The following is a 14,079-nucleotide window of genomic DNA, read 5'->3' on the forward strand; positions in this document are numbered from 1 at the left end:
GTCCCTGTCACCCAACCCTGGCCACCCCTTGAGGCCCATGGAGGACCGAGGGATGACTGTCCCTGTTGAAATGATGCCAGGTTCAAGCAAGAGTGGGAAGTGAGAAATTCTCACATGAATTATGAGGAGCATCAGGGGACTTTCACTCTGTCATTTGTGAATATTTCTTGAGCTTTTCATGTATGTGTATATAAATATATATAAACATATATTAAATATATATTTAAATATATAAAAAATATATAAATATATATTTAATACTTTTTTGTGTATATGACAGTATTTTTCAATTGGAACTTTAGTGAGATCCTGAAGAATCATGTGTGGTTGTGAGAAATTACATGGAGAGGTCCTGGACAGAAAATGCAGGTGGAGGGGCCAGCAGTGCAAAGGTGGGGTGCAAACTTACCCCTATGTGTAAAGAGCGCAGAGCACGGTAAGGCTGGCGGTGGGCAGATGAGACAGGCTGTCCAACAGCAGACAGGGCTCAACTGAGTAGAGCTTTGGAGGCAGGACCTAGGCACTGCGGTTTTATGTGAAATGCAGTGGAAGCCACGGGGGGGGGGCGGGGGGGTCCTTAGCAGGGATGGGAGGGAATTGAATTTATGTTGGAGTTTCCTCACTGACTCAGCTCTCCTCAATTCTGTCACCTTTTAGAACAGAGGCAGCTTGGGTGTTAATGTGTCACCTCTCAGGGCTCCCTCCCTTCTTTCCTGAGAGCTTCCAAATCCCAGAGCGGCCATTCACTTTCCTGACAGCCCAGCCAGCCCCTCTCCCAGACCGGTGTCAAAGATTCGTGAGGATGGCCTGCGGTTAGTTGGTCACTCAGGTCATTCGTCCCTCCTCCTGCCCTCCCCCAAGGTCTGACGGACCCAGTCCACAGCCTGTAGCTGTACCCTGTCTCAGTCACTGTGGGCCCCTCCTCTCCTCCTTGTGAGGACCCCTTCAGCCACTTCATAGTGGGAGGACATCCTAGGGCTCCTGCCCTCCTAGGCAGGGCTCAGGGCATAGCCTCAGGGCACAGGGCTCCTGCCACTCTTGTCCTCAACTCTCTGCACCAGGGAAGACACACACACTGGTTCTCCTCAGTCTGGGAGGGCATCAGGACATTCATGGTACTCTGACATGGTTATGCAGCTTGAGAACCCCTCCCCAAATTCCAAGGCCTATCCAGGGCCCGCCCGCAGGAAGCCTAAGCTGTACAGCCTGTGGCCAGTACCACCTGAACTTTGGAACCAAGCCACTGCAAGTACAGAATGGCCCTGGCATGCCCCCAGGCTTCTGCTGGACTTAGTTTCTCCATCTTTATTTTTGTTTTAAAAATACATTTATTTTTGAAGAGAGAGGGCACATAAGCAGAGGAGGCAGAGAGAGAGGGAGACAGAGGATCCAAGCAGGCTCCGTGCTGACAGCACAGAGCATGATGCAGGGCTCAAACTCACAAACCACGAGGTCATGTGACCTGAGCTGAAGTCGGACGCTCAACCGACTGATTCACCCAGGCACCCCAGTTTCTTCGTCTTTAAATTTTTTTTTAACCCATGTATTTATCTTTTTGAGAGACAAGAAAGTACAAAGTGTAGAGAGAGAATGAGACACAGAATCTGAAACAGGCTCCAGGCTCTGAGCTGTCAGCACAGAGCCTGACACGGGGCTCAAACCCATGAACCGTGAGATCATGACCTGAGGTGAAGTCGAACACTTAACCAACTGAGCCACCCAGGCGCCCTGTCTTCATCTTTAAAATCGGAGGGTGTGACATTGAGGCCCAGAATGAAATGCACAAAGGGAGGTCGCAGCCCTGCCTGTGGCCCTCCCAGCCTTCCCTGGAGGACAGAACCCTGGGTCCCCAGCGCCATCTCCCCTACATTGGTTGAGGCCTAGGCTGCAGGACAGAACCCCTATGATCAGCTGGGGTCTCTCTGAGGACGGCCCCTGCCAGCCGGCACCAGCACTGTCCTGGCATAGAGTGGGTCGCAGCAGGTAGCTCCTGGTTCCAACAGAGGCTCTGACGCTGCTCTCACTGCCGTTTTTCCTTCTGACATTCTCCACCGACCGCAGCTGCTGACCCTACAGCAAAGAATTCACAAAGTAACAAGCACCAGCTGCCAATCTTCCCCCCCCAAGCCCCCCCCACTGGACTGAGATAAAGACTGTATTCATTGAGGCCATTTCTCTCCTGAGTAAGATCATGAATAATGGAGAGGATGCCTCTCTGACACAGCCTGGGCAGGGCCTGTGTGTACTTGAACCTGTGCATGTGCATGTGGATTCAGGGCACCTCCCACGGCATCCCTGGCATCTGGAGACCACTGGGCACCCCGTCACACCTGCTTTCTGCCCAGCCAGGACGTGTGCTCACCCTTGCTGCAGCTCTGGGCACCACTGACCCTCTCGTGGCCAGGGCAAGCCTTGGACAAGGGAAGGAGTGTGGGGGGCGTTGCTGAGTGTGGGTGCTGGGGGCTTGCAGTGTGACGACTAAAAAAGAGGGGGCTTGCAACTGGGAAGGCTCCAGAATGAGGATAAGGGGTGTGGACGTCACCCTGTCTAGGAGGACACTTCACCAAAAGGAGGCAGACGGTCCAGCCCTAAATATGAATGGGCTCACAGAGCCACAAGCCAACCCAGTGCTGGAGGGTTCTCCTGCCTATCTGAAGCCTGCACAAACTCCACAGTTTAAAGGACACTTGCGGGGACTTTCTTCTACCTCTTGTTCAGGAAAGCCCCTGCCAAGGACACGAGAGACACTTAAAGTCCTGAAGTTTGCTTTCCTGGCTCCTCTTGCAGCCAGGGATTAGGCACCTGACCCAAGCTGGACAATCAGATTCCTCCACTCTTGACCTTGAGCTAGTGCTCAGCTAAGAAGACCCCCACAGCAGCCTCCAGGTCCTAGGGGCAGCAGCGCCAAGGCCAGTGGGGGTCCCAGGCCCAGTGCCCCTAGGCTGGCAGAGCCAGCAGCGGGTGGGCCGGTATATTCAGCAGCAGCAGCAGCAGACATGCTCTGGCTGGTCTCGTCCTGGGGGCGACTCTGGCTGAGGTCTGGCTGTCCCTTTGCTTGCTCTTGGCTCTGGTTTGTCTTCCGAGACTGGCTCTCTGTCCTTTCTGGGGGAACTGGCTGGCCTGGGACTCCCTCTCCCCCCTCACTGCTGATTCCTTTCCAGTATCATCAGCCTGGATCCGTCTCTGCTTCTTACGCCTGAGAGCTGACTGATGCAGGGGCTCTTCGGGGCCCTGTGTCTGCAGAACTTTCCCAATTGCACATCTATTTGTTTATTTAGGGAGCCACATACTTTTCAGGACTGTCCAAAGGTAACACTCGTGAAATTCCACGACCCTGGAAGGATATCACCAGCTCACCACCCCTGTAGCCATTGTCCTGTCCACCCGCTCAGAACTAGTGCCCACAGAGGGGCGCTTCTTCCCATGGCTGGCACTCAAACCATGCGTCATGGGCAGACCGAACCTGGGAGCTACCCTTGGAGTGGCCCAACGGGCACGGCCATCCCAAGCAGGAGGGCGTCTCACAAAGGTGGCAAGCTAGACCCAGCAGATGTCCGGAGGGGCCACGGTGGCCACTGTCTCTTGTCGCACACGACCCTCCCATAGGCCTGGTCCACGAGAGGCTGCCCTGCTGCCAGCACAGGTGCTGAGAACAGGCAACAGTTTTGGAGCCAGGATAATGGTACTCCAAATATCGTAGGAAAACTGGTCTTCACCAGGGCCCCAGGCTGCCCTTTCCCAATCCACACTGACTGGAACCCACTTCCCAGCATTCCCCAACGGCTCCCCACTCCAGGATTCCTCCAGTCTTGTTCGAGTTGCTTCTTTCGACTGATGCACAGCTTGGAGCAGGAGGCTCCACTGATGTGGCCCCCGGCGTGGAGATCACATGGCTCTGCATTCAGCCTCTGCTTGCCTCAAGGCGAAGAAGACTGGGGGCTCTGGAGCCAAGTGAGGAAGCCTACCTCAGCTGTGTGACCCTGTGTGGACCCACTCCTGTCTCTGGGCTTTAGTCTAGTGAGGGGTTTGGACTATGGTCTCTGGTAACAGGCCTGTGCCAGATGGGAGGCTTGATGAGCCAGCGTGGACCCTCACCTCCCTCTTTCTGGGGGCCCCACTATATGCCAGGCCAGGGTGCCAAGTAGGGAAACCCCACCCTGCCCTTGTCCAGGAGGTCCTTCAGCAAGTTGTCACGGCACAGTCACCTAGCTATGGAACTAGAACACAAGGATGGACCCAATCCTTTAGTTTTAGAAGCTGGGGGGGAGGGGGGCTGCCTGGAAGAGGTGACTTGCTAGCTGAGTCTTGAAGTGGGAGTAGGGAAGAGTGGTGTGTTCCCAGAGCAGGTCAGCGTGGCTGGAGGGGACTGTGCATGGGAGGCACACAGTGCACAGAGCCCTAGAGTGGACTTGGATGTCATTCCGCCATCCTGGACCACCTGGGCTGCTTTTCTAGTGGACACTGTATGTGCTGGAAGCTGCCTCTTGCTTGCAGTGGCTAAGAGCTTATGGAGAGGGGTTGCCGCAGGAAACTGGGCAGGGGCTGACCAGTGCCAGTGCCAACAGTGCCCTGGGAATCCTCCAGCAGAGTTGGGGGCTCTGGGCATGCATGCCTGAAGGTCAAGACCCTGGTGGAGGTAAGGCTGACCTTGCCCAGGAGGTTGGGGCCAACCCAGAGGTCCTCTTGGTGAGCAAGGGCTCAGGGCTGCTCTGCCTGTTCCTGCTGCAGGAAGTGATGAAGGTGTCAGATGGCAGCCTCCTGGGGGACCCCGGGCGCACACCGCTCAGCAAGAAGGAGGGCGTCAAGTGGCAGAGGCCCCGGCTCACCCGCCAGGCCCTGATGCGGTGCTGCCTGGTCAAGTGGATCCTGTCCAGTGCGGCCCCACAGGGCTCAGGTAGGGGCTGGGGTGGACTGGGAGGAGGGCGGTGGGGAGGTGGGGGAGCTTCTGTTCTGAGCTCAGTTCTATCTGAGGGCTTAGGGACCAGCCTGTGACCCCGACCTCTGCCTAGATTGGGAGATGTTTCATCCATTCATGCTCTTCCCCGTTAATCCAATCAGGAAAGGCGGTCTCCCATCCAAGTACTAACCAGGCCCAACCCTGCTTAGCTTCCGAGATCAGGCGCGTTCAGGGTGGTATGGCCGTAGACTCTTCCCCATTAATCCAAACAAGGCATGGCACTCAAAGCAGGATCCGTTGGAGTGGGGGTGCGGGGCAGAGGGTTGGGGCCATGCTGGGGTATTCCGCCATGGTCACTGGGAGGATGGAGCCAGGCCTCAGAGTCCAACAGGCCCAGACCGCTCTGCCCACCCTCAGCGGGTAACCTTGGGCTGTTCATACATCCTCCCTAAGTCCTCTATAAAAATGGATGGGCAGCAATGTGTGCAGGGGCCCGGTGAGGAGTCCCTGACCCTAGCCCCACTTTGGTCCTGCCCAGTGCACCCTGGGGCCCAGGGCTGGCTCTTCACCTGGGGCAGCACCGCCAATGTTCCTGAGGCTGCCTTGCGCTCACTGGTGGTGATATTTGAGGTCTGCTGAGTGTGACAAAGCAGGAGATGCAGACATGGTCTCACGCAGCCCCCGTACTCTCACACAGATGGGCACACACACCACACGGCACACACCCACCTGTGCCTCCACCACACACAAGGGTGTGCAAACCCCCCATGCACATGTGGGTGCACACACACGGCTCACACCCACACACACCCCCACATGCGTGTGATCATGTGCACATGGCACGCGGGGGAGTCTGCTTTGTTGCCTTTAACGAAAGGGGCAGACGTAAGCCCAGGCAGCCTGTCTTGTTTGTTGTCTTGGACCCTCTCTGCATAATTTCCAGGGAGCCTCGGTCCCTCTGACAGGAGAATGGGCACAAATCGTGGCCCCAGGCTCCCAGGCTTGATGGGAGGAGAGGCGAGGGGATGGCTCAGGCCTGCAGCAGGCAAAGCAGCTGGCAGTCACCTCCATGGAGTGTGTGAGGGGAAGGGGCTACCACTTACCAGGTCCCTGTCCTTTACCCACTCAGGGTGCTCCCAGCATGGTCCCAGCCCCTCCCTCCGCTGCCCTCAGAGCCGCTGCCCATCTGTCCTGCTTGCTGCCATCTGCTCCCATCCCCCCTCCCCATGTGCTTAGGCCTTGCACAGAAGCACTAGTGCACGTGAATACACAGGTGGAGTCCACGTGTGCTCCCCAACTTCTCAGGGCAAGAGCGGGGGAAGAGATTTTGCATGTGGCAGAAACGTGAAGTCACTGAAAGTTCATGCAAACCGCTAGCCTGGGAAGCTCGCCTGTCACGGCGCTCTCTGCTCTGCCACAGGGCACAAACAACTCCATTGTCTATCAGGATGGAAACCAAGGGCAGAGGTGAGGCGGACGCTGCCGCACTGTCGTGTGGCCAGCTGCGTGCACCCAAGGGGTCAGTCTGCTCCCACTGACACGGTTGTGTTGCTTGAGGTTCAAATGCCCTACTAGCCTTGCACACCAGGCTTACATTTTTCTCTCTTTTGTTTTAAGTAGTCTCCATGCCTAATGAGGAGCTGACCGCCCCCCCACCCCTGTACCCGAGTTCAAGAGTCATATGTTCTACTCACTGAGCCAGCCAGGCGCCCCCCTCCAGGCTTTTCTTGGCACGGATCAAGCCAAGCACAGTGTTTCTCTCCCTCCCTGATCCTCTTCACGCAGCACCCCCACCTCTCCCCCAGGCTTCGTGCCTGCTGGACCCCATCTCCAACTTGCAATTTGTAGACATGAAGCATGGGGCTGGAGTGTGAGGTGCCACCTCCCGGCTGAGGCTTCTTGCATTGCCGAGTGTGAGTGAGCATGGAGAAAAGCAAGCATGGAGGCAGGCTTGGTGTGTTCAAGGTCACAGGCAGAGGGGCCAAGAGGGCCACACCCACAAGGCCCACCTTTAGCTCAGGGCAAGTTCCTGGAGGCCAGGATCCTTCCCGTTAATTCCTGTGCTGAGCTGTCAAGATGTGTTTGCTAAAGACCTGTCATAGCCGTGAGCAGGGGGGCAGGGTCAGGAGTGGGAGTGGGGGTGTAAGGGGGAGCGGAGCAGGTCCCTGGACATCATCCATGGCTCAGACCCAGCCTGAGGCATTCCTCTGCATGAACATGTTTACCAGCCACCGTGCCAGGCACTCCAAGGATATGTGAAGCCTGGAAAAACAAGACCCTATGTCGTCGTGTGAGGTAGGCATTGCAGATCTCCCAGTTTTACGAAAGAGTCTGTTGAAGCTCAAGGAGGTCACATGATGCAGCAGCAGGTCACAGGGTATTAGGGGCTGAGCAAGGGCTCTGACCTGGAGCATCTTCCAGTGTCCCAGGCAGGGTGCCCACCCTGATGTGTGTCTTCCTTGTCTTTTCTTTCGGGGACCATCAGGGATCCCTGGTGGCGGCAGCCACTCTCACAGACTGAGGAACTGAGAGAAATCCCAGTGCACCCCTGTCTCCATGAGGTGTAGCTCCCAGACCCAATCTCCTGGGGCCAAATATGCCCTCTATGTGTCCCTCCAGGAAGGCATGGCTGGATTGGTCACACTGAGGGTTTGTGTGCACGTAAAAGGCTAAACTGTGTGCAGGGCAGATGCTTCTGCCCCTTCAGGAGTCTTCACAGGCTCTGGGTTCAGAGAACAATAGGTCCCATTCAGTGTCGCTCAGTCCCTGAGCTCAGCAATGCCCAGCTGCCATGTCCTGAGCGGCGGGTGTCTGTGGAAGGTGGCCACAAGGCTGAGACACCGCACCCTTGTTGTCAGGGGTTTTTCCATTCAGAAGAAGCAGGTCAGAGATGGATTTCTGGAACAGCTTTGGGGGGGAAACCAAATCCCAGTAAACATATGGATGTGCTTAGGCAACCATATCAAGGAGGGGTGGTGCTCAGGGGCCAGGGTTCGAGAGGGCAAGAGCTGGGCCAGCTGCCGCAGTGCTGGGTCATCCCTCCTGGGCTGCGGAGGCCCCCGCATGGAGTCGGGAGCTCAGTGGTGGCCTCTGAGATGGGCCTAGGAGTGGGGAACACAGGGCAGGCCGCAGGGAGGAGACCTCGGCTGAAAAGTGTGTCCCTCACCAGCACTGGGGGGCTCGTCCTCAGTACCCAGAGGACTCTAGGACTCTGACTGTGCTGCATGTCTCCCCAGGATCTAAACATCCTTCCAGTTAGGATACCAGAACAACTCTCCGGGAGCTTGGCGAGGCTACTGAGTGGATAGCCCCACTTCTCACGTGCGGCTCCCCACAAGGGCAGTAGGACTGGGATTCTTCAACTGTAGAACTGTAATAGTAACACCACCCACAGAATAACCTGGGGTCTTGACAGCAGGCCACCGGATCCAGGCTGGCCGCTTGCTCCAGAGATGCATTTACTCTAGACTGGTGGAGAGTTCACAGAAACTCTAGAAGACCAGAGAAGGAGGCCTAGAGGTGATGAGGCCAGGGCCCTGCCTGCCACTCCAGGAAATGCCCCCACATCCCTCGCCATTCTGCTAGACACACTGGAGTGGCAGCCACATGTGCCTGTGTGACACGTGCAATCATTCCTCACGCAGACGGACACACTCCTGCCCCCTCCCCCACAGTGGAGACCCAACTCTTGGTCAGCCACTGAATCCATCTCTGGGTACCTACTTCTCCTAGCTTCCATCAAGCCCACGTAAAATCATACAGCTGCTGCCACCACTGGCACCTTGATAAATAGAGCAGTGGTAGAAAGGTCTGAGGACAGAAAGGTAAATTGATTTGTCTGTAATCTATAAGGATATATAAATATATGCTGACAGAATTTTAATGTGTTTGGAGCACTAAGATGTGCACAACATTGCGTTTCAAAGTGAGATGCTGGGATTTATCTGGAAACTGGCCACATGGAGCCTTCACCTTCATCAAAGGTATGGAAAGTTGAGTGGTTGGAGTCTGAGGGGGGAGATGATTGGTGAAGAGGAACTCTCTGGAGAGTCCGAACCCCAAGTTGAGAGAGGGATGTTTTAGTTCCCTTTGGTCACCCAACAAAAGACCCCCAACCCCACCATTTTGTTTTCTCTCATGTCTGTGGGTGAGGTATTAGGGCAGGCATCTGCTGGATGGCTCTTCTTTTCTGCGTGGCGTTGACTGTGATGATTTGCTTGCCTTTGTTTAGCTGGTGGCTGGACTGGGCCAGGAAGATTCCGCTCACATGTGGTGCCTCAGTGCCTGTCCCCCTCTCCAGGGCTGCTGAGGCCTCCTCACCTCACGGCGGTCTCTGCGCACAAGGGGGCTGGCCTCCAAGAGGGGCTGTTCCAGTAAGAAAAGGCAAAAGGACTCTTGAGGCCTAGGTTCCAGAACTCACGTAGCATCACTTCCACGGAATCTTATTGGTCCAAACAAGCCCCAGCTCAGCCCAGATTTGAGGGAAAGGGAAATAGACTACCCTTGCATGGGGGTATTGTAGGACATTTGTAACTGTCTGTAACCCACCACAGGGGCCTCAGGTAAGAGTCCTTGGTGGAGTGATCCAAACTGTCATTCCTGAGGTGACCTGAGCCCTTGGCCTTCCTGCCTATACCACCGTGCTCACTTTTATCCCTGTATTTGGCAATATTGATAAATTCCCTGGAGAATTCACTTGATTTGAGACCTAGTGCTCCCCTCCCCCACCTTTTGCAGCTGTAGAACCTTCTGGAGGATCAGGATCATCAGCCCAGCCAACACCCTCTATGTCAGTTGGTCTCCGTGGCATGGGGGGCTCAAAATAGGTGGCAGTCTCAGCCTCCAGGGCAGCAGGTCCACTGGTGTTTCCCTTTAAGGGAGCATTCTTGATGTAGGATCTAAAATGTCTAATCTGGAGCCCAAAGCATTGGAGGTGAGAAGCAAAAATGCAGCGAGGGGTTGTCGAGGGCTGGTGCGAGGGCCCACCGTCAGCGCTTCCCTTGGCTTCTATATCCTGTCGGAGAAGCAGCGTATTCAGTAGCACAGCCAGCATCTGACAGGATGCCATCTGCATCATTCCGTGCAGGGGCCGGGACCAGGCCTGCCGTAGGCTCTTCCACTGTCTGGTGAGGCCAGCTGCTCCTGGGCCTGCGGAACCGGATGAGGTTGGTGGGTCATTCGGGTGCTGGCCTTTGGCCACACCTCTTTGTTGTCAGATGAGTCCCTTGGTCAGTGACGATGGTGTGTGGGACACTGTGATGGGTGATGGTGTTGGCAGAGCAGGGCGGGCAGGAGGGAAGGCCCATGTGCGGAATGAGTGTCAGCTCCAGAAAGGAGAAGTGGTTTGTCCCTGCCAGGATGAAGGGGACTCAATGTAGCTGACCTGCCAGCCGGTGCCTGGCTGGTCACCTTGCTGGCAGGCTGGGTGCTTGACAACAGCTGTAGCCACATCAGCCCGGTGTGAAGCTCTTTTATTGAACCCGTAAGTAATCTTAGCCACAGGGCACTTTGTTGGTGAGCAGTGCCAGGGAGTGAGGAATACAGGCTGACAGGCCATCTTGTCACCTGACTACTGGGCTCCTTCTCAGGTCTGGGTGCTCTTTGGAGAACAGTCACCTCTCCTGCCATCTCCGTTCCTTCTCCCTGATCCCTGAACAAATGGTTAGCAACTGCTTTAAGTGATGGTGCTCAGGCCATCTCTTCTTCCAGACGGTGTGAGCAAGCAGATGTATTCAACAACGTGCCCACCAAAAAGACTCCCCTTCTCTATCCTCCTTCCCTGCTGAGTGGGCCACCAGGTCAACCTTGAGTTGCTGTCCCCATTTCTTGCAGCTCCATCTAGAAATTACATGTGAACACTGTTCCTCTTCAGATGGCCTTAGGGACTCCCAGAGGGGCCATTGGTGTGGATTGAGGGGAAGCTGGCAGAGCAACGGGCCTAAGTTACTTCCTACATACTTACCTGGGCCTTTCAGACCCTCTGACCCTGCACTCAGACATAGCACCTGCACGTGATGATGGAGGGCTGCATCAGGGGCCTTCCAAGCTGGGGGAGAGGTCGATACCCAGCGCCTGATGGGCAGCTGAGGTCGATGGGTACCTGGTGTCCCTCAGGCATTCCATGTCCATGAGAGTGCAGTAGCGAGCCACCAGCTGCATGTCAGAAGAAAAGATCTTTGCCAAAGAAAGCATGGCTTTGCTCGAAACACCAGGGAGAGCATGGAATGCTCCTATGGGGACCTGCCCTTGGCCCTGCAGAGCCTGCTACCTTGCCTTAAACACAGTATGTGCCAGTGAACGTGCAGGACCCTGCGCAGGCTCCTTGTATACAGCCTGACCCGCCGCACAGCCATTGCATGCTGTCAGCAAAGCGCGCAGTCTGGAGCAGCACACTCGCCTGTGGGAACCAGGAAGATCCACCCAACACTGCACTTCCTTTTACCAGCTGGGAGTGCAAGGTGCAAGTTCATCTTTCACTTTGGAGGGAACATTTTGACTGGGCTGTACTTGCATATAACTGAAACCCCAAATAACAGTGGCTTAATTTAGACAGAGATCTGAGAAATCTGGGCTAAGCAGTGGCTGGCGCTGGTTTAGCAGCTCAGGGATGTCAGAATCAAGGTTTTTGGGACTCTTTGTGTTTTGTGGCTTGTCTATTGGTTTGCCCTTTCCCTCACAGCCACAGGTGGTTTTTTGGCTCCAGCTACCACGGCTTCATTCTAGACAAAGGGAAGGAGAAACTGGATGGAAGGAAGAAACGATAGTGCCTGCATCAGGAAAGCAACACTCTCATAGAAATCTCTGGAAGATGTATGCCTGTATTTTATTGGCCACGACTGAGCTACCTTGACTGCAAGGGAGGTAGGGGAATGGTAGTTTTTTAAGCTGGCCACATTACCACCGCCAACAGAATCTGAATTCTATAGGTGAAAAAGTGAAGGAGAATGAATACTGATGTAGCATTCTTGGCCACACGTACCATGTAAGGTTGTTTGGATGATTGAATGTGCTAGTGGCCAGACGGACCTTAGCAAACTGCCTGGTGCATACCAGGTGCCCTACAAATGTGAGGGCTGGGGGATGGTCAGCAGTTTCTGCTCTAGTCATACTTGTTTCCCTTTATCTTCCTCATCAGAGGGACTCCTTTTCCTCTCCCCATTCTCTATAGAGGAACCAACAGGGCTGTGGTTTGGTGTCAGTGAAGAGAGATCAGAGGTCAAGAAATAGTCAAAGGCTAGGGCTCTACCCATCCCCCAGCTCTTCCCAAGGCCTCTGACCCTCTCCAATCCCTGACCAGGCAGAAGCAGGCTGCTCCCTTTCTGGTTGCCGAAAAGCCTTGGGACATGGGTGAGGCCCTTTGCAGTGAGATCACACCCTGAGCGGAATATCACACCAGTGGCACCTCCTCCATTGGTGCTGGGAGCTCAGGAGCAATGCCCACCCCCACTCGCACCCTCACCCCCGCCCCCGCCCAAGAAGCTGCAGGAGTCCTTCTGCCTCCAGGAAGAGTGCGCTCCAGGGTCTTGAGGAGCCAGAGCCGGGCACAAGGTGAAGGGGCTGGCCTGGGGGTAGGATTAGGGACTGCTGTAGGAAGCCCACGCTGGCAGTGGCACTGGCAGGTGCTGGCCAGCCCCTGGGGGCTCTGGGCTGAGGCTGAGTGGGCAGGATTCTGGTCTTGGGAAAGGCTAAGAGAGCAGGAGGCAGAGACAGAGGACAGAGAAGGGAAGTTTAGGCCAGAGATGCCAAGACACTAAAGGTCCAGTTGAGACCAAGAGGAGAGACAGACTAGAGTGGGGAGAGAGAGCATATTCTAGAAGGAAGGCTCTGAGTGTCAGGTTAGGGAGAGGCAGGCAGGAAGAACAGAGCAGGCTAGGTGTAGCTTGCACTGTGGCTGGTCAGGCAGAGCCAAGGGCAAGAGCAGGGGTCCCCAAGATGGGACCAGGCCTAGGGGTGGTGGGGCATGGAGAGACCCCTGGCCCAGCCCGGGGGTCTGCTCTGAGGCTGCAGGAGTGCCACCACGGCTGCAAGAAGCACCTGGGAGACATCATCAGCTTCTTCTTCCGCTTCATCTCTGGGAACCTGGCGCGAGGTGAGGGCTGCTTTGGCGGGACATGTGAAGGGAGCAAGAAGAAGCAGGTTTGGAACTCAGGACTACTGCTCCTGCATTGAGTGATGCAGGGGCGATCATAGGGGGCAGTGGCCCTGAGAGCAGAGCTAGAAGGGACCTCCTGGCTTGGAACCCTGCCCCCTGACCTCCAGGCAGCCAGTGCCAAGCCAGGGCCTGGGGAGGGAAAGGAGGCAGGAGGGGGCTCCCTTCTCAAGGTGCACAGACTCGGTCCAGCCCCCAGCCTGGGCTGGGAGGGAGCAGGAAGCCCTGGGACCAGCGCGCTCACTTTGCACACCCGACCCAAGAGCCCCTTCCTCCTCCATCAAAGATATGTGACATCTGCAGTGAGGATTAAAGAAAGGCTTGCTCAGTGACAGCCATCCTTCAAAATCTATAAATACTAACCAATCTGGAATTTCTGGTAGGGATACAAGGGGACTGTCAGGCTCAGGCCTGGGGAGGAGCCCATGTGGGAGTGACAGCACAATGGGCCAGGTGCCACTTCTGCTTGGCCCCTCCCCATGGTGGGTGCTCAAGGGTTAAGCAGGACCAAGCCACAGGATCAGCCCTGGGGACCAGGAGGCAGGCACAGGGCAAGCGGACCTGGCGTTTTCTTGGCAAAATGCTCCGGGAAAGGTTGTGCCAGGAGTTCTAGACCCTGGAAGGAGAGACCCTCAACAGCTCGGGGCTTCTGGACCCTTTTGTCTTATCCTATGGTTGGAGGGATGTGAAGGAAATTAGGCTAAAGTAATCACATGATCCTTTGAAGAGATATCAAATTAAATCCCTAACACATATGCGTGCGTCACTGAAGATATGTGACGTGTTGGCTTTTTTAGCCAAAGATCAAAAATACTTCTGCTGCCCAAAGATGCCCACAGACACTGAGGGACAGTGTGTCCACACCGAGCGGGACTGTTCCCTGCTCTAGTTCCCTGCCCTGTCCTGAGCACCTGGCACAAAGTCTGGTGCACCAAATCCTTATCAAAGGATAATCTTTTAAGAAGAATAAAAACACCAAATTGCACATATAATCAATCACGTCAATCATTTCAAAGTCGGTCAAATAATAATG

The 14,079-nt window shown here is 55.4% G+C and overlaps 1 protein-coding gene across 3 annotated transcripts in view; it reads left to right on the forward strand.

Annotated features, from left to right (window-relative positions):
- KCNIP3 (potassium voltage-gated channel interacting protein 3) overlaps window positions 1–14,079 on the forward strand; it is an 81,525-nt gene that overhangs the window by 6,992 nt on the left and 60,454 nt on the right. For 2 of the 3 annotated variants that reach the window (XM_029937853.1, XM_029937855.1), the window contains exon 2: window positions 4,729–4,894. In XM_029937853.1, coding sequence (XP_029793713.1) covers window positions 4,729–4,894 — 166 coding nt within the window. Of the gene's footprint in view, window positions 1–4,577; window positions 4,637–4,728; window positions 4,895–14,079 lie in introns of those variants that run through there. The other variant, XM_029937854.1, reaches the window with a different exon arrangement.

Source organism: Suricata suricatta, chromosome 4, assembly GCF_006229205.1.
Source record: "Suricata suricatta isolate VVHF042 chromosome 4, meerkat_22Aug2017_6uvM2_HiC, whole genome shotgun sequence".
NCBI lineage: Eukaryota > Metazoa > Chordata > Mammalia > Carnivora > Herpestidae > Suricata > Suricata suricatta.